This window comes from Ascidiella aspersa, chromosome 9 (assembly GCF_963924565.1).
Source record: "Ascidiella aspersa chromosome 9, kaAscAspe10.2, whole genome shotgun sequence".
NCBI lineage: Eukaryota > Metazoa > Chordata > Ascidiacea > Phlebobranchia > Ascidiidae > Ascidiella > Ascidiella aspersa.
In genome coordinates, this window is record NC_139455.1 from 16,826,622 (window position 1) to 16,851,942 (window position 25,321).

Consider the following 25,321-nt stretch of genomic DNA (forward strand, 5'->3'; position numbering starts at 1 on the left):
GGCGCTGGTCTAGAATCCTACCACAACGAAACACCTTTTGGGTTAGGGTTAGCGTTTGGGTAAAGGTGGGTCAAGTATTATTATTAAATAAAGAATATAATAATACTTGACCCACCCACACCCAAACGCTAACCCGCAACCTAACTCAAATTTTGTGCATTGATTTTAGAATTGTGGTAGGATTCTAGACCAGCGCCCAGTGTTGTAATAAGTGACTGAGAAGGGCGCTGGACTACAATCCTACCACTACACTCATTATTTGGATTAGGGTTCGAGATGGTTGAAGTATTATTATTAAATAATTAATATAATAATACTTGACCCACCCACACTCAAACGCTAACACGCACCCTGACCCAAATATTGTGCGTTGATTTAATAATAGTGGTAGGATTCTAGACCAGTGCCCATGACTGTAAGTAGCAAAGTTGGACCTAAACTTGGGTGTATTATATTGCATTTAGATAGGGTTAGTAACTTCAAAAACCTAGGACTACAAGCTACAACTAATCAAAATATTTCATGTTCGCTTTCAAAAATGTTAACAATAAAATAAATATAGGGAAATCCCCAAAATATTAACAAAACAAGCGCGCGAGAAGGAAAGGGTTCATGCCCAATGCTGAAATATAATATTTGGCAAAACAAAAAAGTTTAAGTATTTTGCTTTAAATATATCATTGACCTACTTTTTACACAACGAAACCGATAGTTATTGCCTAACAAAGAAAAACAAAAAATAAATCCAGTCTGTATCATTGTTATCTGTGTGTAAAATTGGTAAATCATTAACAAATTTGTTCAATATTTATTTTTAAAATATATTTTTTTAAATATTTAAAAAGTTATTTACATTATTAGTAGGGATGTTCAAAGTAGAATCCCAAGGTATTCTAGAATAATAGGTTTCGAATCTAGAATAACGAATCCAGAATAGCGAATCCTAGTATATTTTTATTAAATTATTTAACCTCGATTTTGTTTGGGGAAGGGATTAATCTTAATCTACCCTACAGGGCCCTCAATCACAGCAATAAATCGCCCAAACAATTTTCTAACATGTGTACATTATAATTAAAAAACTCTCTCATATGTTTAACATCCTTAACAACTGTCATCTGAAGCCGTTCTGTAAACTGTAATATGTCAACTGTCCAGGTTGTGTCCAAAACTTATATTTTTGCCAACAGTGAGAAAATGCAACACTCCACACAGAAGTCTTAAGCAATTCAATCCTGATTTTGAAAGCATTGTTAAGTCTTATTGCTTCTTTTTTGACTAACATGATCTGTTATGCAGTCAAATGATGTACTGCAAAGAATACCAAGTTATTATTGACATAACGAATTCTTGACAATTTCGTTGTGCATAACTGCATAACTTCCCTGAATATTGGCCTAAAGTTGACCTGAAGTAACCCCATAGCGCATTTTGTGGACGGCCAGCACGTTTTGCAACGCTATGTTGCTTTTGCAACTTAACGCATTTAGGGAAATTGCGAACTCCACACCTGACATTACACGTTAGCCGCTCGCCCAATAACGCTTGATTGACACTTAATTATTAGACGAACGTTATCGCGAGACGCGGTAATTGGTCGCCCGAAAAAACGCTGACACTGCACTACGAGGTTACTTTTAAAGCAAGCACTATAAATTGGTCGCCGCGGCGACAAGCCAACTTACCACACGCGTTTGTGCTATTAGGCGCAACAATCCGCGGTAAAACATTAAATTATATCGGTTCCAATTAGCCGAAATAAATGGCAGAATTGGATTCGAATCCCATCTGGATTCGAATCCAAGGATTCGTTATTCTACTTTGAGCATCCCTAATTATTAGTTTCAACTTATATTTCCAATGCATTAAAATGTGCCGGCTACGTAACTTCAAATGTCATGTCGTTTGGGAAATCCTTTGACAAGGAACTTTCAATCACTTTGACAAGGAAAAATCAAATCAAAATAATTTCTTCAAATTGGAACTCAATATAATTTTAATTAGTCGAGAGGAAAAGGTGTCAAACGAGTCGGCTATTGCAGTCACATGAGGGTCGAGGGCGACAGTTAAGAAAGTATCCTTAGTTTGGGTATGATGAAACAGGAACAGTACGCCCAGACAACATATATTACGATATGTAAGGAACTAATGTCGTCAGTGTTTTTATCTGTTAATCTTTTTGTCACACCACTTTATTCTATGCATTATACTTTAATACAGCTACTGCAAACATGTTTTATTACGTCAGTCTTTGCATATATTGTCGAAATTTTATGCGGGCCGTGACATAGGTAGGCTACGATTGCATTGCAAGAGTTGTTGATATCACCTTAAAAAATAAAACTCAAATTTAAGAGCGAACTGCTCGTAGTTAAAATGACTTATATTTTGGCAGAGAATACACGTGAGGTACTATGTTTTCAGTGTTACTGTTATTGCTTCTTAATTTACTGTGTTATGCTGAATCGAATTCCGTTACTAATTGGTACGGACCATTAACGGATAGCCCCAAACAGGAACGGTGCAACTGTCGTGAATGGAAGCTGATGGAAATGCAGAGCAGAATGTTTACGTACAGCAGCCTCGTTGGAAACAAATCCTGCCAGTACGGAGTTGAAACGAAACTCTTTGTGTGCCATGGTAATTACAGCAACATCTGCAAAATGCCCGCTCATCAACAGCGGTATTTTTTACCGCAATTACGTTGTTCTAGTCAACGGGATACTGACAGGGGTGTCTGTAGCAAACCTTGTGGTATCGGAATGCGACCTATATATAGATTCTGCTACTCCACAGACGGGTTAAATTATTGCAGAGTAAAGATGGTGCCCTGCAACACTGACAAGTGCAAAAGCAAAAAACACTTACCACAAGGACCAACAAAGCGCGTGTTTAAGTGGATTTGGATCCCTGGTCAATGTACGGTAACCTGCTATGATGGAGTGAATAGAGGTTTGCGAACGGCCAGGAGAAAATGTGTAAAAGCGGGCAAAAGAGACAGCAAACATCATGAAAAAGATTACGAGGTTGTGAGCCACGAGTTTTGCGGCTCCACAGTCGAAAAGCGGGATGAAACGTTCAACTGTACAAATTTGCCGCCGTGCCTCAAATCCACAGGTACCACTTTTTCGGAAACGACCAAAATGCATTCGTCTATTCATCCATTTTCCCAAACGGCTTCGACGAATGCTGAAAACGCGCGAAAAGTTCCAATAGCTTCTACGACAGGCGAAAATGTCACTATTAAAACTCCACCATCGAACTCTGTTACGTCAAACGAATTGAGTCGTTCCCGGTTTTGGGATCGCCACGTCTCAATGCTGGTTGTCATTATTGCGTGCAGCATCACGATTGTTACAGCATCGCTGCTGGCTTCATGCTTCGTCGCATGCTGCTGCTTGCGGTGCATCCCCCGGAGTAGGAGCCGAGAAAGCGGAGAAGGAGAGAGAAGGGTGGCAAAGAAGATGGACATCAGCGCTCCTGTCATTTCGTCACTCACTGTTGGTAAGTCACTTAGCAAGTTGAAATTGATTAAACTCGAGTTGATTCGTAAGGTTTACATGACTCGGCGTCGGACGTTTTTATATTCTGTGTGAATATGAATAATTCCAGGAACAGTAGCATTGTAGTGACTCTGTAGGTCCTTTTGTAGGACCGACGCCGAGTCATGTCTGTAGGTCCTTTTACGGCAGTGATCATTCCTGCTGTGTCGTATCAACCGCCTTCTTCTTGTGTCTGCTATTATACTTCTGTATACTGTCTTCGCAGAGACCGCTCTGTCTCTCGTTAAGACCAGACCTAACTTTCTCTGGTCCCTTGCTTCCCCTCTTCTTGGCCTTCTGTGATGTAATAAACAATACAAGCTAACAGCACACCTAGTAGTTGGAAATACACATATATGGTAAGCCCTACACTCCTACAGCCTGAAATATCTCTCGCAAATTTAAAAGGTTTTGTCAATTCGTTCAATACTTTTTACTAAACACTGTTTGCACCAGCCCCACGGAAACGGATGACGATAGCCGATAGTAAGTGCTGTAAACTAACTTTATGGTGCCGTGCTTATTTTCAGGCGAGAATTCGGTGAACGCGGGACGAATTCTGAGGCAGGTCTACTCGTCGGAAACAATCCAGCCAAGTCACGAGTTGGCACAAGGAGGGCCAAACGAAAGTTCACCAATTGTATCTGTGGTGGGTCTTAAAAAAAAATGTATATATACATATTTATGGTAGGTTTGTTTGTCTTGCACATTGGAAAGTTCACTGTTACTATAGGAATGTCTGATAATGTCAGGCTGCATAGCGATGCCCGTTCATTACATTGTTTGCCATTCCCTTCAGAATGACTTGACATTTCAACAAACGACCAATACAAAGCAACATTTTTAGCCCAACAAATTAATATTGTCCCCCAACCAGAGCGACCTAATGTGTTGTTGTTGTTGTTTTTTTTTATACAAAATCGCTCAGAATCAATTAACCTTTGTAGGTTTTTATTGTGGACAATTACCATATTATATTCTCTCAAACGGTCAAGTTCCCTTTGACTAAAATTTGGTCAAATAGTTTACACTATACTGGGTAAATTGGAGTTAATCTCTGTTTTCAGTTTCAAATGTACAATGCTTCATAATTGAACGCCCGGATTTGAAATCTGTACGTCACTTTATAGCAAATTGTTGCCTTACAGGCTGATTCCCAGAAGAACAACAATCACGCCGACAACATCGTTAAATACAACTCCCGCAATGTCGAACATCCTTCTCATACATTCACAAACGTCACTAATGCAGTTGTCGCAGACGACGTCAAGCATTTCCGCAAGAGTAAGATGTTTTTTAGTTAAAACAAATGGAATCGGGCTAGGTCCTAAAATCATTACAGTTTAAACACGTAGGCCTATAGCAAAAGAAAAATAGTAAATTAGTTTAAATAATATAAATTCTGTATACAGTAGTTCCTACGTCGATTTTAACACACGATTCCCTCTATCTAAAGTTAGAGTTACGGTTCATTCTTTTGTAAATAGTACACGTGGGAATTGTACCCCTTTTTAAGACTCGATTTAAATAAGAGGCGACTATAAAATCCCGTCATAACCACTAACATTTCGTCATCGTGCTTTTGCCTCAGTGTCTCACATTCGATTTAACTAAAGGATGTGAACCGTCGCCTTTAGAGAGACAAGCGTTTCTTTAGCGCATCTAAACTGTCAATAAAATGTTGGGGAAGCGATAATCATGCCAAATGTTTACTCGTGTATTTCCTGTTAAAAGGTTTTTATTTTAAGACAGTGCCGGGTTCCATAAACTGCGTTTAGTGCCTTAAAACATAAATGACTTTTAACATTTATTCAAGTTGATTAAGTAGGTAACTAATTAATAGGAGCATAACAAATAATTCGTTTGTTAAAATTAAGCGCTTACTTGATTTGTAGTGAGTTCAATGTTGTTGGTCGTAAAAAAAATAAGGGCGCAAAAATGTGTTTAGGCTTAATATTTTGATGCGTAGTTCCGAAAAATAAATTTGGCTCTGTGACATCAAACGTCTACATGGTTCCGATTGCATCCAAAACGATCCAAGAAGATCAGGAAGGGTTTCCGGAGCCCCCAGAAAGATTCGACAACTACCCAAGCATCGATTCGGCCTCCGTTAGAGCACTGGGGCCGCCGCCAGAAGTACCGAAGAAACTCTGCGATGATTCGATAGGTTTGTTTCTTTTAAAGTGTCAAAAATTATTTTGCGGTGCTATAGGCCTGGGGTAGCCAACACGTCACTCGCAACATTTCACCTGGTCGATCGCGTCGAATATGTGTTAAGTCATTACTAGGGCGATTATTTTTTGACCTAAAAAATAAGAAATTTTGACCTAAAAACATATTTTTTTTGACCAAAATTTGACTTATTAGAAAAACAATGATTTAAACATCATATTGTTGTTTGAAGTACTGCATAGTGTCTTCTCGTCGTCAACCACACGTTTGAGATGTTTTACTGACGATTGGTGTTTTTCACAAATCAATAATATGTTGGGTTTATGAAGAAAAACTTGGAAACTGGTTATTTTAGAACAATGTTGTGTACTGTAAACAGTAGATATACAAAGTAATAATAATTGCAGAAATTAACAAAAATCTAGTTATCGAAATAGGAAATGGGATAATTGCATATTACAAGCAAAAAAATACAGCAATACTATATTTGTCCAAACCAGAGATACGAAACTATAACGCAAAAACGAAGTTCGAGCTCAACCCAATGCGATAAACTAAGACTGGGTGGTTAATTCTGCCAACTCGCGTAAAATGTCGTTGAATATAACTCAAAACAAGTTTTTTTTGATAGAAATTCAACTGAACGACCATTTAAAAAATATATATTTTGTAAACGATTTATTCGCATTTTGAATCGATTTTGACTTTAAATAATTTGACAAATTTTGACCTAACGTGTAAATTTTTACAACGTTTTGAGTTTTTTTATAATTCCAAAAATAATCGCCCTAGTCATTGCATTTGCTGTCGCACACAAGCGGAGCATTAAAATGACCAATTGTTACCTGGACACAGGGCCGGGTTAAGGTTGTCGTGGACCTGGGAGTGTATGGTAGTCAGAGGCCTATTGGTGATTTCCATTCTGTTTATTGTTCCAATCAGAATTAACATGAAATAGAATTGTTTTATTCACTTATCAAACTGATTTAATTAACAGTTTTTGTAGCTTTAGATAAAGCGAAGCTGAGATATCTTTATCGCCGTCTATTTTTTTCCGAAAATCTCGTTTTTTATACAGAGTAGAGCTAACGAATGCAACCTATTTTGAACCACAGAGGAACACATTTGATTTATTCTTTAAGGCAGACCTGGGCAACATTCCGCCCGCCAAGCAACCTAATCCTGATTTTTTTAACGGCTAAGCGAAAACAAGGGCAAGTTTCTTCATGTTTGGTTGTATCGTAAACACTCTTTCCAGGGACGGATCTAGTCACCAACCCGCCAAACTTTATTTTTAGCGTGTTTCAAATACTAAACTGGAAATTGAAATCTCTTCTCTTTCTCGTATGTTCCAAAAGGCATATTTGCAGAAAAAGGTGTCTTGCTCTGAACTGTTGCACTTTCTTTAAGAAAAGTTTACCAAATTTAGGCTAATATTTATATATATTATTGCGCTTCATTCGTTTGAATTAAGTCTAAAAATCTTTTTCGTTAATAAAGCTAAACATTTGGAGCTTCTGCTATATTTTTGAAGTTAAAATGGTAGGACGTTTAGCAGTGCAGAAAACTAAATCATCGTTTCAGGCAGCGATTCTTCCAGATCATCAGGATAATCCTTAAGGAATTTTTTTATTATTATTACGCCGGTTAGACGTGGTATATAGTTCAATCAGAAACGAAAATCTTTGTTGAACACGATTGTATGCTGCAGTTCGGGATTTTGTATAATATAGAAAAATATAGATAAAGTACTTTGGTCAATGATCGGCAAATACGAATCATCTTGAAAAGAGTGTGAGCGGAGTGTTTTCAGATTTCCCTTTGCTATCACCAATTGTACTTTTGTTCTCTTCTTTCTTGAATTGTGAATAGACAACGTAGGTGATTTTCAAAAGATTCGTGCCTTGCCATGTCGAGCGGTGCATGCTTCCAGTCGCCGTAACCAACTGATACAAGTCTGCTTTTGTCAGAATCAAATGCAAAAAGTTTTCACATAAAGCAGTAAATAATTTTTGTAATGGTGAATAGCGCAACCAATTCGCGTGTCATTTTTTCACCTTTTAGTTCTTCACGCTAAAATAAGTAGTAGGCCTAGTACGATACCGTTTAAATTTATTAACGGTAGTGCCATCGGCATCAAGTTTTTGAAACTGTAAACTTCCCACTTGGCAGACGTAATCTCTTAACCCTTCATCACATATCCGTAAGTTTACTTTTCTTTCTGCAAAGTTTACAGCAATAATATCAGATGGATAAGGTATAAAATTTGGTTCTTTAATAGATCTACTGAAAAACGACTCTAAGCAGGTACATTATTATTGGACTTAATTTTTGATTTACACTTTTTCGGTCATTTTCCGTGAAAATACCAAGTTATCATTTCGATTCTGCAACAACCTTTTTTATTTTTTTCTGCCCCTTTTTTAGATTTTTCTGCCTCTTTTCTAAACGTTTGCTCTTCCCAACCACTTTTGTATTTCTTTATCTCTTGTCTTATAAAAAAATCAGTATAACTTTAATACTTACATCACATTTCGCCATGTTTTTGTAATAATCTCCTCTGCACAAAAACTTTTTCCTCTGCACAAAAACTTCTTTAAACGTAGCCTGCTAAGGCTTGTTACATTTTTACGACATGCTGATTATATTATTCAAAACATTCACGATTTTAAGATATTGTGACAATTTCAATGAGCTAAAGCTGTCTGTAAACATAAGTTGAGCTAGCTCGTTGTAATTTGTTTTAGCGTTGTCTCCGCATTTAGTAGCTTCATATTGTGAAGTAACAAACACGCAATTGGCGCTTATGGTCAGATGGTTTCCTAATAAACGTATTCCATATTTTACTTTAAACAATAAAACGATGTGACACCAGCGGTGATATCTTCAGAATATAACTTTACCGTTTTTTTACAAAGTTAATGTCAGGTTGGTCGTAATATTTAAGTTGTTGCGGTGGGCCTATATTTTGGGTGGGCCTGGGGCTGCAGCCCCCTAAGCCCCGCCTTAATCCGCCCCTGCCTGGACAAGCCTAATAAAGCGTTCTTTAAAGTAACAAATTAACCTCAAACGCTGGCTTAGAATTGATTTAACGCTCAAAATGTTTAATAAGTGTTCTTGTGACTTTTTTACTCAACCAGTCGATTGCAATCAAACATAAGTTGGCTACACCTGCTATACGCAAGTAAAACAACGAACAGTGAAAAAAGCACATCGGATTTAATTGTTAACCGAGTAGACTCTGTCATTGTATGGGTTAAAACAGGGGTGCCCAACTCAAACATGCCGGCGTGCCAATTTTTTTTCCTTATTTAATCAAGCAAACCATTGGGGCCTTTAGCTGTGTAGTAGCAATGCGCATTACTGCATCTAAGGGTCCTACGGTAAGCTGACTTTGCTACTTGGTTTCTTTACACCAAGCTATATAATTATGTGAATGCTAGCCTCCACCAACATATGTTAGTTGTTGTTATTGCCGCGATTGTTATATATTGTGAACAAACAATGACAATTGGCTGAATAACAAATGAGGTATTTTGGGGGGGGGGCTCGCGTGCCCTTTTTTATTAGGTCGCGTGCCACATTTGGCACGCGTGCCGCTTGTTGGACACCCCCGGGTTAAAATCTTGTTTACTTGTAGTGTGTTATTATAAGACACATTGCTATTTTTACTGAAGCAGATCACGTCTTTCCCATCTCTCCTCTTCCTGATGCGAATATCCTCCAAGTTCCCCCGTCGCCAAGCAACAACGGAGAGTACAAGGAGATACTCGAGGACCTCTCAAGCGTGCTGAACGAACTCCAGGAGGGAATGGCGCAGGGGAGGAGTAAGCCTTCATCACATAAGGTCAGCATCCAGCTCCACATAAATCTGAAATTTCTAAAAACATTACAGTCACCCAAAATGTTATTAGACTCATGATTTATAAAATAGCCACAGTCAACTTGAAGATTTGAATAAGGCGAAAATTTGTAAAACTATAGTTATTTCGAAAATTGTCTGGGATTACTAAAATTCTATTTTCCGTAATATTTCCCTAATTGTCTAAATTACAAAAGCTCTTTCCATATTCCAGGAAACTTGGTTTTGCCACAACTTTATGTTTCTTGCTAACACTTTCTTATTATCGCATGCTTTTATTTTAAGTTCGCTTAGGATTTGTTAAAGAACCTGTGTCTTTACACTCGATTTGATTTAATAGTCATTTTTTTATTGTTTAAATTGTAATACTTACGTTTTGCAACTAATTCGTCATTGATATAACTACAAGTTGGGACCCTACAACTTAAACGTAGGAAAACACAATATTAACCATTTCGGCCTATATACGTAATTCGTCTGTATGCAAATTTTACATGTTTGTTTTTTAGGGCCGACCAAACAATGTAAACCACATCTACGATGAAGTTTATGAAGAAGGAATAAGGGGAAAGAATATGTGGCGAGAAGATGCTTCTCCTAAGGAAGGGAAGTTCCCCACAAGTTGGCAAGACAGTCAGCCGATAGACGCGAACTTAGTATACGCCACTATCAACAAAAAATAAAGTCAATTTCAAATTTGTAAATTTAAAAACATAAGTTTTTGACCTGGGAAGAGATCGCTTTGGAAACTTTTAGGAGTGTTATATTTTGACGTATTTTATTATTTGCAATATTCAAGCGCAACAAACAACGGCGATATTACCGTTCTCGGTGTCTATCTGATACTATTGACAGTTCTTTGTCTAGCGTTGACGTCTTTTACAGGGTCTGCATTATATAACGTTCGTATATTTTTTTTGTAAACGACAATATCGTCCAATATGTAAGCATGTAAAATATATTAGGTTTATTGGAATACAAAATTAAATCAAATGCATATCAAGTCAGTCAAATTGCCCAACAAATTAAAGTTTTCACGCCTAACCTTCATTTTTTTCTTAAAACAATATACATGCGCACTTATTCTTGTAATCTCCCATTTTACTTGGTCTTGGATAACCCCTAACCTTGTGCCATTTACTACAGTAGTGTATTCTAAACGCTGCATGCGCATTTCATTTACAGCCAGTTCACCTCTTTAATTGTTCTGTGTTGTGCTATGAATAATATATCTGTATAAAAAATGTTTTAAACATTCAGTGTAAGCCTTATGAAATATAGATTCAGACGTGTGCATTCCTTCCTTTAAAAAAAGGTTAAATGCGGATGAGGTTTTGGGCTGACAAAATTGGGTGGTAAAATGGATTTTTGTTAGGTTATTTGCTGTTCATTTGTTTCCTTAATATTCACATTTTTACAACAGTAGCAAAAACAGTTAACAGGAAATGTGTCCATCGATGAATCCCTGCAAATTGAACCGTCATGCTGCAATGTACGTACGCTACTTATTGGCTGGATTATATCATCTGGACCAGATTTCCCAGCCTTTTATGGCGTACGGCATCGCTCATAAATAATAAATAGAAAGTGTCATCCATACTAAAAGCAACATTTTGTGTAATTTATTATTTTTGCAAAGAATTGTATCATGAGGCTTGCCATTGAGGCAAAAATCAGATTTATAAAGATTTTCAAATATGTCTTGGAACCCTTGAAACAAAATTAGAAATTAGTTTGGAAACCACTAATCTACTCTGGGCCAGTGTCTACCGCGAGATTCCCGGAAGTTTTTGCATATTATGCTTTCCGAACGTACCGTTTATCACTTAATAGAATTATAACGAGAAAGACTGATATGAGTATCTCGATTATAAACAATCCAGGTGATATTTCATCAACTTTTTAAGAATTGAAGTCTTTTTGAAACTATTCTTATGTTTTTCGAAAATATTATATCTAGAATAATATTTTAAAACAAACAATTTTAACGATTAAATAAGGCTCAGAACTTCTAATAAATGAATTCACTTCATTACTTTTGGAAAACTTATTGGTTAAATTTACATGCGGTTTTTAATTCCGTTTTTTTACAAAATTAAAATATAGTTTTACGCGTAAAACTGTTTGCTGCCAGTTTATTCGGTTTTGGTGGTGCTATGCAAAAATTTCTCGAAACGGAATGTGTTTGCCGATTTTGATAGTTAAGACATAAAAACTACAAAAAATTGTCTGTGGACAAAATAACGGCTTCTTTCAATGCAATTTTATTCTCAATGAGCCACTGAACAATTACATAAATACCAGACCAGCCAACGTGATACAAATAAAACTATTTTTTAAACAAATTTTGTGTCTTTACAATGCTTTTTTAACTTACTTGAAAATTTTCCACGGCCCATTGGCTGAGAATTGCTGCCCCAAAACAGTTTTTCACAAGTTAATTGAAGAAGAATGCCTCAAACGATTAGGTGCCTTAAACGAAACGCACACCAAGAAATCGTTGCGCAGGCGAAAATCGCAGTCACATTTAAAAGCGCCAGTGAAGTTTGCCCTGTTTTACTGTTTGCTGTTAGACGACACTGCAGAGTTGTTGCTTTCATTTCAAGACTACTTTTATTTTACTATTCGGCATCATGGTAAAGTTATTAATGTTTTGAATGGTATTGAGGTGTTTAGAGTAATGCTGTAGGCACTTGTTCTGTAAAAATATCATGTTTTTTAACGTTCCCTGCTTACTGAAATGAAAATAGACTTGCTGGTGTAAAGCAGAACTTCTGTAATATTACTTAAAATCCAAACAAGCCTATACAATGGAATAAAATTAACCGAAGTTTGCTTCAAATTGTGTTATTATACCCTTAGTAGCCTATTATAGCGCTATGTGTTTATGTTAGAGAGAATGCATCTCCATCCACGTCGGACAAGCCGGTGTGCAGATTGGCAACGCTTGCTGGGAGCTTTACTGCTTGGAACATGGTATTCAAGCCGATGGCAATATGCCTGCCGAGAGGTCGTCAAAACAGGGCGACGATTCGTTCAACACGTTCTTTAGCGAAACTGGATCTGGAAAACATGTGCCCCGAGCCGTGTTTGTGGACTTGGAACCTACTGTTGTCGGTTAGTATTTGGTCGACTAAACTTTTCATACAGTTCCTGGTGTGACATTTTAAAGTTGGAAACCTATATAGGTCATATATGCTTGAATTAGAATAATTTAACTTGAGTATTTCTAGGTGAAATTCGCTCCGGTACTTACAGACAGTTGTTCCATCCCGAACAAATGATTACTGGCAAAGAGGACGCCGCTAACAATTACGCCAGGGGGCATTACACCGTCGGTAAGCGTGAATTTGTCAAGTGGTAAAACTGATACCATTAGTACAACTTGATATATCTTGATCCGATTGATTGCGGAAGTTAAGTTTTTTTATTGATTAACATGGATAGTATATGGCGTCAGATCGAAAAGTTATAGTAGCTCGAACTGACTGGTCGCGTTATTTACCTGGTTCACATTTGCCTTACATGACCCAAACCCAATCACCACGTACAAGACTTTTATTTACTAAACCGCCACAAAATCGCTCAGGAAAAGAGTTGGTGGACTCAGTTTTGGATCGAATCCGGAAGCTCTCTGACCAGTGCACCGGACTCCAGGGCTTTCTCATCTTCCATTCCTTTGGTGGAGGAACCGGATCCGGGTTTGCTTCTTTGCTCATGGAGCGACTCTCGGTGGACTATGGAAAGAAATCGAAACTGGAGTTTGCGGTTTATCCCGCCCCACAGGTGCCACTACTTCAACTTTTTGTGTAAATTTAAAAGTGAAAACATACTCGATGCAAATTGTTTAGAAAAATTCGTTTATCAATTCAATACCATCATCGCCAGTCCTTTCGTAGGCCTACATATTAGACGGTATTATCCATAAAGATGCAGTAATCGTTTTAGGTGCTTCAATAAACATGTGTTTTACATGTCAACATATTGCCCTGTTCTACAAGAACCGCTAATTTATACTTGAGACGTTTGCTGTAAAGTTATATAATGCTATTCCTGGAATATTTGGAAAGATGTTGAAACTATGCACTAGAATCACTCTTTTGCTCTTACGTTACTGTGCGCGGCGTTTGGGAATTTAAACCAACGAAATGTGTAAATCGCCCGGTGCAGGTTTCGACGGCCGTAGTCGAGCCTTACAACTCTATCCTCACCACGCACACCACATTGGAGCACTCGGACTGCGCCTTCATGGTAGACAACGAGGCCATCTATGACATCTGCCGACGCAGTCTGGACATCGACCGACCCTCCTACACCAACCTGAACCGGCTCATCGCCCAGATCGTGTCTTCAATCACCGCTTCACTACGTTTTGACGGCGCCCTGAACGTCGACCTTACCGAGTTTCAGACCAACCTGGTGCCCTACCCACGAATCCACTTCCCTCTCGTAACTTACTCGCCCGTGGTCTCTGCCGAGCGCGCCTATCATGAGCAGCTCTCCGTGAGCGATATCACGAACGCGTGCTTCGAGCCGGCCAACCAAATGGTGAAGTGCGACCCGCGTCGAGGCAAGTACATGGCCTGCTGCATGCTTTACCGTGGAGACGTAGTGCCCAAGGATGTCAACGCCGCCATTTCTGCGATAAAGACCAAACGCACTATCCAGGTTCGTTTTGAGGATGCAAGTTGTGCTCAATGCATCAACATGTTGGTTAACTATTTTTAAAAACAAACACCACTAAACGCTCGACCTCACTTTTATCTTTTTTGGCTCTTTATTTGAGAGGTAAGTTTTGCTCAATGCATATAGACTAACTAATACAAATGATACATTAAAAAATAAGTAAATTTTACTTTAACGAGTATAGCCCTCCATCACATTACGCTAACACTATATACAGGCCAATGACTATATATTTGCTTTCAAGTTCGTCGATTGGTGTCCCACCGGTTTCAAAGTCGGCATCAACTACCAGCCCCCAACGGTGGTCCCCGGGGGCGACTTGGCCAAGGTCCAGCGCGCCGTTTGCATGCTGAGCAACACGACCGCAATAGCGGAAGCCTGGGCGCGCCTGAATCACAAGTTCGACTTGATGTACGCGAAGAGGGCCTTTGTACACTGGTAAGTTGACAACTAGGTTTTGCGCGTTGTTTAGCAAGGCCCCAAACAATTGTAAGAAGTTAAAGGATAAAACTTATGACTTTCAATCAGTGGTTCTTGCGAGGACACCACAAAACTTTATCGAGAAACCCCCAAAGGTTTTATGACCCCAATTTAAAAGCCAAGGTTTTAAACCGAATGTGTACACACCATTTGTAAGCTCTGCGCTAAGAGGGTCTTTGTCCACTGGTAAGTTAACCGTTGGGTTTTGCGCGTTCTTTAGCAAGCCCCAAACAATTGTAAGAAGTTAAAAAATAAAATTTTATATTCCTAATATTTTCAGTACAAAAGAAACTACATTTTATACATTCGTTGTGTAACGTCTATGGCCATCAAAGCTGTGGTAATCATAATTGTACCAGTCCCGAAACATCACTAAGAAACCCCCGAGGGTGGGCTCACCCCAGTTCACGAATCACTGTTTTTAAACCACTGCCTACATTTCCACACTTTGTATGTAGGTATGTTGGTGAAGGAATGGAAGAGGGCGAATTCTCAGAGGCGAGAGAAGACTTGGCTGCTCTCGAAAAAGATTACGAGGAGGTCGGAGTCGACTCGGCGGATGGAGATATGGAAGAAGATGACGATGAAGAATATTGAGTTCCCTTTTTGTTAATTATTGACTTACTTGGAGAAAGTCTGGCCTTTATTTTTTTTTCATTTGTAACATTCATTAGTTTCAATAAAATATCTGATTTTGCATTATAGCACAGCTGTACTTTAAAGGCAGTGGAGATAAACACTTTTTTTTGCTGTACAAATAAGTGACCAACATTGCTTGCTTAACACCAATCACCAAATAAGCTTTTTTATCGTTAGAGATTTGTTTATTCCGTATCAAAATTATATTTTTGGAGACCATTTGGAGTATTCCAACAAAAAAAACTAATAGGCAAACACATAATAACAGACTACGTTAGAAAAGTCTACCGAAACCACAGATAAATAATTGAATATCGGATATACATTTATACACACTTGCAAACCGCCTTTGTGTGGTAATCCAATTATCACGCTTTTAAGTTCAAAATAGCTCGAATTCCTGAGACTGCGAAGGTCTCCCAAACCACACAAGCAATCTCCTAGAGTCAATATCAACCTACTTTTCAAGTCATGACTTGTTGAATGTTTATGCTGGTGATGTTTACTTTTTCTTCTACAAACGTAGCCTGCAACCTCAGCGCCCCGGTGCCTTCACCAGGTGTCGACATAAAAGTTTTACGGCCGTTTTTCGATCATTCACTGCCACCTCGAAGTTAGTCCAGGCCGCTTAAAGTGTCAACAAGTCCATATTTATTAGTATTCTGTCTACGCGGAAACCGATTTTGCACCCATAGGATGTAGGTTGTTTCATGGGGTAAAAATTGTTTGCCAACATTGCGTACATTTATCAATACAAGTAGGCTACTGTAACATATTTTGCCCCTGTGTAAAATATTTGTGAATACCTGTTCTATTTTAAAATAATTGTCGAAATTTAAATTATTGGTAACAGTGTTGGATGTTTGTCGCTTAGTGGCGCTATAGGTTTAGACTTACTACTGACTGGCAATTTTTGCATAGCTGAAAAAAAAAAATTGACCGACTTTGCTAAGATAAGTACCAGAAAAGGCTAAAGTGAATGCAATTTACTATTTAAAGGACCATTAGCGCTAATTTTAACGGACATTATCACCTAACGAAAAGGTTATTTTCGAAATAACTTGGGAGTCTCCTGATGAAGGCAATGTTTTACCCAAAACTTCTCAAAAACGTTAACGAAGCTTGCAAAATGAGTAAATATAATCTATCCAAACCTCTGAACGCCCCGCAATATTCTCTCTGGTCAGATTTAGCTTAATGGCTTCAACGCGAAGGGGAACTGGTATGAGTTTAATAAGCCAACGGGCAGTTTTAGATGTTAGTCAAAAACCTATGCCTTTGTGTCGTATATGGCCAACGGTAAAAGCGACACATCAGATCAGTTGGCTAATAAACTTAACAAATTAACAGCACAAAGCTTGTGTCAAACGCCCCCTTCGAAATTAGACCTGTAAACACAAGGTAAAATATAAGTGGTTTTAATGCGCCGTTTCTGGCTTTCTTCCAGACTCTTAGACTTCGAGTTGGTATTGACGAGATGTTAAAATAACCCATAAACTTTATTATTTTTGCGGTGAATTGGCCGTAAGCATTGACTTTAGGGTAATTTTATTAAGTTTACGATTTACAATACGTCATAAAACCACGGGCCTATTCAGGTTTTTTCTTTGGGGGTACACAAATTTTACGGATGCATCACAAATTTACATCATAACATAACGTCTATGTAATTAAGTTTAGAAAGCCCGTTGTTCTCATTTGAAATCGTTCGCATGCCATTGAACTCTAGTCTAATCGCGCAAAAAGATTATACGTGACGCTTAAGTCACAAAAAAGAGATTCGCGTATTGTAAAATCAGCACAGAAATAACAGCATTTGGTGTTCTACAAGAACAAAAACGTGTTAAAAACGGGTAGAAGCCCCCAAAAAATATTTACAAAGCAAAACTTAGCGAGGCATGGACTGGTGTACTGCTGCCTGAATCCACCTCTGCACAAACATGACGATAAAAATGAGTTTTGTGAAAAAACACAGCTCGGTCCTGATGCTGACATAGAAACGATTTTGCCAAGTTGAACTCATACGCAAATAAGTACATTCTATAGTTGTGCACGTTTTTTGTAATACGTAAATGGGTGATTTTAGGTAACGTTTGTTAACTTACCTATTTTGTAAGCCTGATTTTTGTGAATATCGGGGCCTGTAGTGACAACGGCAAGTTAGCAAGTGGATTTCGCGTAATACAAAAGCACAAGACACTTAGACTAAAAACTTTATTTTGTAAGCCATAATGGGCAAAATAAGGCTTCAAATTGATAGGCGGATATTTAGTGCACACATATTACAAATTCCAGCAGGCTACTTTATTATTTGCCACATACAAAATATCTATCCAATGGATTGTGAGTGACGTTGCATTCGTTTAAGCATATATTCAAGGAAACGCCGTTATAAGCGTTGTTGCAATAAAGCAATTATTATTATTGGCGTCGAGGCATTTGACGTTCACCCGAGTTTTGAATGTTATTTGCCTCGCCTTCGCCGAGCGCGGTGCTTCCTAAGAAATCCCATACTAGTGCGTATGCAAGCTTCGGCGTTCTGCTCGTTCTTAAACTAATTGCCCTGAGAGTAGTGCTCAAAGCTCAACCACAAGAACAGTTAGTTTAGTTGTAAGCATCCATTTAAACCGCCAGTGTCTGTTCTACAGTCGTATAGTTGTATACCGCATGTCGGAGTTTATACCGTATGACTTTGCGAAACTTGAAATATGCCACATTAACTCTACCAACATCTAGTTAGTCCTTCAAAGTAATTTTATTTAAATTTCTTAGTCTGAAACCTGAAACGGACATTTATACGAATGCAAATATATACATTGAGACAACAAAGGAACTTTGGACGCCCGGGAAAATTTGTTATCATGGCCATTCGTCAAGGGTGATATTTGAGCGTCCCGTTGCTCATAGCCTTGCGTATGAAGAAATGGAGATTTCGAGGATTGTGTATGGATATCAATGGTTAACTTGATCAACAAAAGCAACATTGCAATCCGGCAAACCTCTTTAGCAAACTTCGAAAACTAAAGCACACAAGCACCAGTTTTATCACTAGATCTCGATACAAATATTAGCTAGTCGACCTGAATTGAATTGTACCGGTAGCAGTTCCTTGTGTGTCAAGGATATCGGTCGACAAAAGTCGGTATGCTCAGTGGTCTACGAAAACAGTAATGCAACAGAATTGCCGTGCTCATGTTCTGCAAACGATATTAAGGTTACTTAAACGGAAGTAAAGGTAATTTGTTTGTAACATTACACCTCAAAAATCGTATTGGTCGATCGAAGACCCATTTATGCCGTGCTGTCTCCGGCAAAAGGGCAAGTGTCCGGGCGTTCAGATGCTAATCCCGAGCGCCTCTCTTTCATGCAGCCTTGGCCGGCTCGACGAGAACAATGAAGTCCTTTTTTCTCTCCTGCGCGCCCCGACTGAGTTCTTATATCGGCTCGACGGGCGATGGAGGGCAGATGAGTTGCGGGGTCTTGTGCAGCAAGTAGCAACGGAGAGATGCTCATACACACGATGTCGCCTAGCAGGAGCTTGATTTGGCGGGGTCTTTTGCTGCTTGTGGTGGTCGTGTTTCAGCTAGTCGCCGGCAGGCAGCGCTACGTGGGGCGCCACTACAAGGCCACCGGGCCGAAGCTGTACCGATACAAGCCGCGTTTTCCTCTGACAAGGCACGGCGTCAAGTTCTACTCGCGCAAGATCTACTCGAGCCCGACTGGATTCCAGCCTGTGCGCGGTACCACCTTCAACCGCGGATACCCGGCCTCGCCCACCAGCATACGTAAATACGCCGCCAAGCCGACCAGGCACAACGTAGTGGCGCCCACCTCGATAAACAGCGGGATTCGGCGTCGCATTGGACGGCCGACCTTCAGCATTCCCACCTACCGCCCGCGAAAGACTTACGTGAGCCATCGGACTCCTCCCATTCGGGTGTACAGCACGTCGTCCAGATTCTCGGTAACGAACAGAGTGACGCCGTACGGGACGATGGGCTACTCATCGCCCTACCCCTATTCCCGCGTTCCAACCAAGCCGTACGCCCCGACCAGAAACTACGTGTCCTCGTCGCCTAAAAGCTACGCGCCGCCGAGCACACGGAAATACGTTACACCAACCACTAAAAAGTACGCGACTCCGACCAGCAAAAAATATCGAACTGTTCCGCTCGTCGTTTCCCAGCCCAGCGTTCAAACGGTGACGCGTGGCTCGGGTCGCGGCAACCGCGTCGACCCGGATTTGATCGCCAATTTCCGGCCGAGAAACGCTAAGCTCACCGGGAGGTCGCCGGCGTCCAACGAGATCGAGTCGTCGCGTTCGTTTGACGTGACACCGACGTCCAAGCACTTGCATCACAAGGTGACGACGCGCAAGCAGTCCTACGCGCCGACCAAACCCGCCTCGGTGTTAAGGATCCAAACGACCTCAATGGCCGAAGCACAGAATCTCGTCAAGGGTCTCGGCGGCGGATTCAAGGTGTCATTTGTGAAGACGCACCCCAATCACGTGGCACTGCTGAACGGCATCCAACAGAGTTCCGACGATGACGACCACGACTCTCTGCGACCCAGGTCCGCTTCAATTGCGAACAACTCGCGAAAAGCCGAATCGTCCGCGCGGAGAGATACCTCCGAAATACACAAGGCTTGGTGGAAAGGGTAAGTGCGTTTAATTTTATTTTCACCGCTTTGAACCCCTTATAGTTCTATTTATGAACAGAAAATATTTTGGTATCTTGATTATTGCAGAAGCAGAATTACTGTACAACGACAATCTTCTTTTTTTATACAGCAGAAGTAAGGGTAAAAAAACAAACAAACTATAGGAAAATGTTTTGCAGATTCACACCCTGAATATTTAGTGTTATCCATATTTTTTTTAAATGGGAAACATTGATAAAAAATGATTAGACCTCCTGCCTTTTCCAAAAAACATTTGACTCGATCTGAGGTCTCATGCCAAAAAGTCGATAAAAATATATTTTTGTTACAACATACATAGGGAAGCGCAAAATGCAAACTCTCTTAAAAGACAACGTATGGTAGCCCCACGTTTATTGAAGCTGGATTTTGTCAACACTCCAATTATGATTTTTCCAATTTTTTAAAAAACATGCTTCTTTTCTGTGCAGTTGTGTAATGTAATCCCGTGTATACAGAATGTTTAAGCCAAGCATGTCGCGATGAGGTTTTTAAAATAAGGTAAAAATTCCTCGACTATAACGATGGAAAAAATATTAAAGCACCAACAGTTGGTCCAGGAAAATCAAATTAAGGTATTTCGGTAAAACAACATTCCCTTTCATGTTCTAATTGCAAAGTGAAGACACATTTTGACTTTTAAGTTTCGCTGCATTCGGTTTTGCACGTAACAAAACTACTTTAGTTAACGTTGATATGTTCAGCAAACAACTTTTGAATTAGTAAATCATAGAACAAATAAAATATGTCAACACCAAGCATAGTAATGCAATCAGTGCTAAAGCCTTAAAAGAGGAATAACATGGCGTTAAAGTTGTATTTTGCCTTGGCTTGAATCCAAATAACTATCCACAACTTTGATTGGCGTGAAGTCTTTTCAACATTCTGGCCAAATATTTTCCCACTCACACCCGACACAGAAGAGGCTTTCTTCATAAAATTTTGATCGCTAGTTTTACTTGCAAGCAATTAATTGTTAAGATTAGAACGATTTGTGATGAGTTGTGCCCTGCCAAGTATCAATAGAGCTGCGGATGAGCATTAGAATTAAAGCAACCGCGTTACAAATCCTCATTAGTTTTATATTTCCCAATCGTGAACAACGACACTAAATTCTCCCATTCATACCGATGTAAATTTGTTTTATCTTGCAGCGCAAATTTGCTTAGTTTTTCTATTTATCGCAAACTAAAGGCATGGAAATTTCGTAGAGTTGCGCTATCCTTATATCGCCCTATGGCCTTCGGTCATGCCCGGGTTCACTCGGAATGCGCTTTTTGTTGGTGGCTAGCAGGGGTCGTGCCATGAAAGCCCACTGTCCCCAGGATTTTAATGCCTGCTAAGCTTGGCGTATCTACTTCTAAGAGGGTCAAAACTTCACTGCTGACTATCGTTCTGGAAAAAAATCTTGGTCTTTTAAATCCTAATCGCTGCAAAGCGGGATTTAAGAAAATTTTGTTTAGTTTGAAGCGTTTTTTGGAGACTGCAGGACAAACCTATCCTCATTTGTTCGGCATCCGTTTGTATATATTGAAAAACTTGGAAAAAAATTTATACTGAAAAATGTATCCTACTCTTTTAAAAAAGAGACTCTTTTAAAAAAGAGTAGAATAAGGGAAGCAACAAAATGCTAACAGTCCTCTAACCGAGTAACCTAAAACCCAACAATATTATTTTACAACCAAAATTTGAAAAAAAAAAGCAGAGCATAAAATAACTCTTTTATAGAACGTTCATTTTTCAGCGTAACGATATTTAACAAAATTCTGACGTCCTAACACGCAAAAAGCATTTAATTACAACCTGCCTAATTAATAGGATAGCAATATACATTTTTGGTGGCACCTTTAGACGAGAAAAAATATTGCTCCGTCGATTTAAAAGGGATTTCAACCGACTTGAAGCAATATTTAGAATTGTTGAATTTGTCGCTTCATCGGGTTGTTTACTAATTATGAAACCTCAACTTTGTGATTAGGACAAGTGAAGAATATTATCTACAAGCACATTCTCTTAAGTTTAAGAAGTGAACCAATTTTAAGATCGGATAAATGTAATGAGTTTACTGGTATTAAACTCGTAATTTACAAATAACTAACAATTTATATAGACTCATTGAGTAACAGTCGCGCAAGAGCTGTAAAATTGACTCATTTGTTTAATGTTCAACGACATGTGTATAATATACGTTTGACGTTTTAGGATAGTAATGTTCTAACTTTACTGAATTAATGTCAACTCAGCTTTCGACTTGGTTCAACTTGCCAAAAAGGCTGTTTTACTGTTGTTTTGCTCCTCAATTCATTGACTGTTATTAATTTCTTACTCGTTAATTATGTTTTTTACCAAAGCGACAACGTTTCCTTTCAAAGTTTAAATGACAGAAAGCCAACGTGCATTTGAAATGCGTCTACAATTTGTCAGTGAAATAGCTATTCCACTTAAAGTACACCAGTTTAGATATTCTTTTAAGCCCATGCAAAATTTAAATTGACGTTATGCCTATGTAAATTGAGACTGCGTTTATGGTAAATTCGCTCTTAAATTTCACGCTGCTAATGGGACGCGAACGTTGCAGACAACGATTCTCCAAAGTAGCTGTTCGGAAGAGGAAAATGTGTTTTTATACATTTGATATATGGTATGAAAATGCTATTTTCACTCAGCTCAATGACTAATAACTACTAACTACAGGACGAAATCCTAATAATGTTTAGCATGTTAGATACTCCGCTATGTGTACTTGTGTTATAGTGTTCTTACAGAATAAACTTCTCAGAGATCCAAGAGGTCCATAGGGCAAAAAAGTCGAGAGCAGCCGATTTAGGGTTTGTCTATTGCTCGTGTGACCGTGCGAGTGCCCTTCCGTCAATGGTTCGATTCGAGGCTTGTTTCTCGTCAAGTTAGGTTGGGCTCATCGCCAAGGCCACAAATTGACACGGGCCGGCCCAACCTTGTCAAACAAGCGCCGCTTTTACCACACAGCTAAGATAAATCGGCAAACGGCGGTTCGACGAACGACCATGGGAAATTCAAGTCGATATTTTTCAGACGACCGTCGTTAACTTGCCCGTCTGGCACTTCGTCTTAAAAGATTTCACTTAAGAGATCCTTTTTCGGGCAGGAAATCAAACTGCGCCGACCAGGATCCGTGATTGTTTGCAGTGAATTGACCTCTTGGTAAATGATAACAGTAATTCTTTAGACTACACGTGGCGATGCACGTTGTGTCGAAACGCTGTTTTTAGGCAATGATGCAAAGGCTTGTGCCAGTATTTAATTACACTCGGTCTTAAAATAATATTTAGTTGGTCGAACATATTGTATAGAAAATAAAGCAACAAAGTCCCGTGACTCTCGCGTTACGTTAAAACTGCAAGTTTCCCATATTTAAAGCAACCCTTGGGCAAAACATTTTTTCTCGTTTTTAGCATTTTTTCTTGTAGCGCCAAATGTTAAAATTTGGGCAGTTCATCTGAAAAAACAACAACTTGTGTTACGAAATAACAAAAACAAGTAATAGCACCTAATAAATAGGCTTTAGGTGTTGGTTGCACCATGTCCTACATGGCAACGTCACGATAACATTAGATTGACAGAACGAGAAATCCGACAATGTTTATAAACGCTCTCAGCTTGAGTGGCAAAGCGGATGTAACATTAACCACACGCTTCAAAGGTTACATTCGCCGTAAACCATTGTTAATCCTGCTGCGACCGGACCTTCGACGTTTTGTAATCCTGGCCACAATTACGTACCAAACGCAGAGCTTGAAAACAGCACAATGACGCCAGGAAGATTGCAGCTTGCAAGCCCGGGGCGAGATACGGCTGCAAAATAATCAAAACAAACAAAAGGTTGTGCGCATCGTCACAATGGCGACGGCTGTCCTTATCTAAATAAGTTTGACCAACGTTTTATACTTCAATTGCACTCACGCAATGTTTAAATGTGCCTTTTAAAATATTTTCGTCACCTTCTATGTTTCGGCACAAAACGCATATTATTTAGTGCTTTGACCCCAAATTCAATTTTAGTTTTAAGCGACATATATACTGATTTAATAAATAGTTAGTTGTGCGAACAGTTTCCATTTGTTTTTCGTTATTTTTGTTAAGTTGGCATTTCAACGCTATTCGACTGAAAATCTGATTGCATTTCATTGTTTGTTTCAGAAAAGCGACAAAAATCATATATTAAACAGCAGAAAGAAAACAGTTGAACATTCAACATTATTTTAACACATAATTAAGTCAAACAGCTCTACACTGTAATAGAATAATATCAGAGCACGAGAGTTGCAAAAGACCAATAAAAGAGAAACAGTTTTGCAACAAAATTTGCGTCGCTTTTCTGCTCTCTTGACCCCGCACTTGCTGCGGCGTCTCCAAGATCTTATCTGGGTGTCAGATTTCCCGAGAAAGAGACCGCGCAATATAGTTATGCAGCCAAAAATGCCGTTAAGAGGATTAGTCCTCAATAGGTATTGCTGACGACAGGCTTTTCAACACCTATTTGTAATTATATCATAGTTTGTTAGTTTGCGCTACGAAGCCAATTATTCGTTGTAAATTTTTGTACATAACCGACAGAAGGGAAAGGTGTTATTGTAATGAATTCAATGCCATCCTTTACATATTAAGGCTTCCTTGACATAATTATGGGTTTTAAAGAAAAGAGAATTTTACTTTGCCTTTGAACCCAGTGACCTTGACCTGTAACCTTTGCTCTCGCTTTGATGTAAGTCACCTTTACCGAGTTGATTGCCTAAAGCTAAGGTGACGCCTCCGACTGTGCCGCAAAATAATGTGTTTGCGGACATCATTTTTTTATATAACAAAGTAGGATGGTAAAGACCAATTCAGAAAGCAACTTAGTGATTTTGCAACAAGTGCAAACCTTAGTTGGCCTTGGCACCAACTTCTCTGTCCAATAGTGATCAAGTAGTGCACTTTTACCTAGTTTTCAAGTTAGCAAACTTTCCCTTCTAGAAAGAAAGTAAAGTTGTTCTAAAAAAAATCTATTCAGTGTATATCTACCCTTTAAACAACGTAACCTTATTTGACATCATCAGAGCTGTTTCGTAACGCGGTTGCGCAGTGGTTAGCAATGTGCGACATGTAAACAGGGAAAAGGCGTCACATGCGAGGTTTTGCGGCAGGTTTCCGGAACCTTGCGGCGGATCAGCGACGCGATTCACACGACACACGACAAGACCGCAAATGTGAAACGCGA

The 25,321-nt window shown here is 39.1% G+C and overlaps 3 protein-coding genes across 3 annotated transcripts in view; all 3 read left to right on the top strand.

Annotated features, from left to right (window-relative positions):
* Positions 1 to 5,531: 5,531 nt before the first annotated feature.
* Positions 5,532 to 10,326, top strand: LOC146133286 (uncharacterized). Its single transcript, XM_083397974.1, has 3 exons — positions 5,532 to 5,709; positions 9,395 to 9,561; positions 10,086 to 10,326. Exons 1-3 carry the CDS (start codon positions 5,553 to 5,555, stop codon positions 10,257 to 10,259), a joined length of 498 nt encoding a protein of 165 aa, XP_083254100.1. The 5' UTR covers positions 5,532 to 5,552; the 3' UTR covers positions 10,260 to 10,326.
* A 2,141-nt stretch (positions 10,327 to 12,467) lies between these two features.
* On the top strand, positions 12,468 to 15,339 carry LOC146133287 (tubulin alpha-1 chain-like). Its single transcript, XM_083396715.1, has 6 exons — positions 12,468 to 12,693; positions 12,810 to 12,914; positions 13,166 to 13,362; positions 13,747 to 14,244; positions 14,507 to 14,700; positions 15,201 to 15,339. The coding sequence occupies exons 1-6, from the start codon at positions 12,573 to 12,575 to the stop codon at positions 15,337 to 15,339; spliced, it is 1,254 nt and encodes a 417-aa protein (XP_083252841.1). The 5' UTR covers positions 12,468 to 12,572.
* Positions 15,340 to 18,863: 3,524 nt separating this feature from the next.
* Positions 18,864 to 25,321, top strand: part of LOC146133288 (transforming growth factor-beta-induced protein ig-h3-like) — a 33,191-nt gene continuing 26,733 nt past the window's right edge. Inside the window, exon 1 of the mRNA XM_083397166.1 lies at positions 18,864 to 20,043. Coding sequence (XP_083253292.1) covers positions 18,887 to 20,043 — 1,157 coding nt within the window. The 5' untranslated portion in view covers positions 18,864 to 18,886. The remainder of the gene's footprint in view (positions 20,044 to 25,321) is intronic.

Excerpts from the sequence above, each read along its gene's own strand:
- LOC146133286 (XM_083397974.1), top strand. The coding sequence starts at position 5,553 with ATGGTTCCGATTGCATCCAAAACGATCCAAGAAGATCAGGAAGGGTTT. Across the intron at positions 5,710-9,394 it reads ACTCTGCGATGATTCGATAG|ATCACGTCTTTCCCATCTCT; the intron begins GTTTGTTTCTTT and ends TTACTGAAGCAG. Across the intron at positions 9,562-10,085 it reads GTAAGCCTTCATCACATAAG|GGCCGACCAAACAATGTAAA; the intron begins GTCAGCATCCAG and ends TTTGTTTTTTAG.
- LOC146133287 (XM_083396715.1), top strand. The coding sequence starts at position 12,573 with ATGCCTGCCGAGAGGTCGTCAAAACAGGGCGACGATTCGTTCAACACG. Across the intron at positions 12,915-13,165 it reads CAGGGGGCATTACACCGTCG|GAAAAGAGTTGGTGGACTCA; the intron begins GTAAGCGTGAAT and ends AAAATCGCTCAG. Across the intron at positions 14,245-14,506 it reads AGACCAAACGCACTATCCAG|TTCGTCGATTGGTGTCCCAC; the intron begins GTTCGTTTTGAG and ends TTTGCTTTCAAG.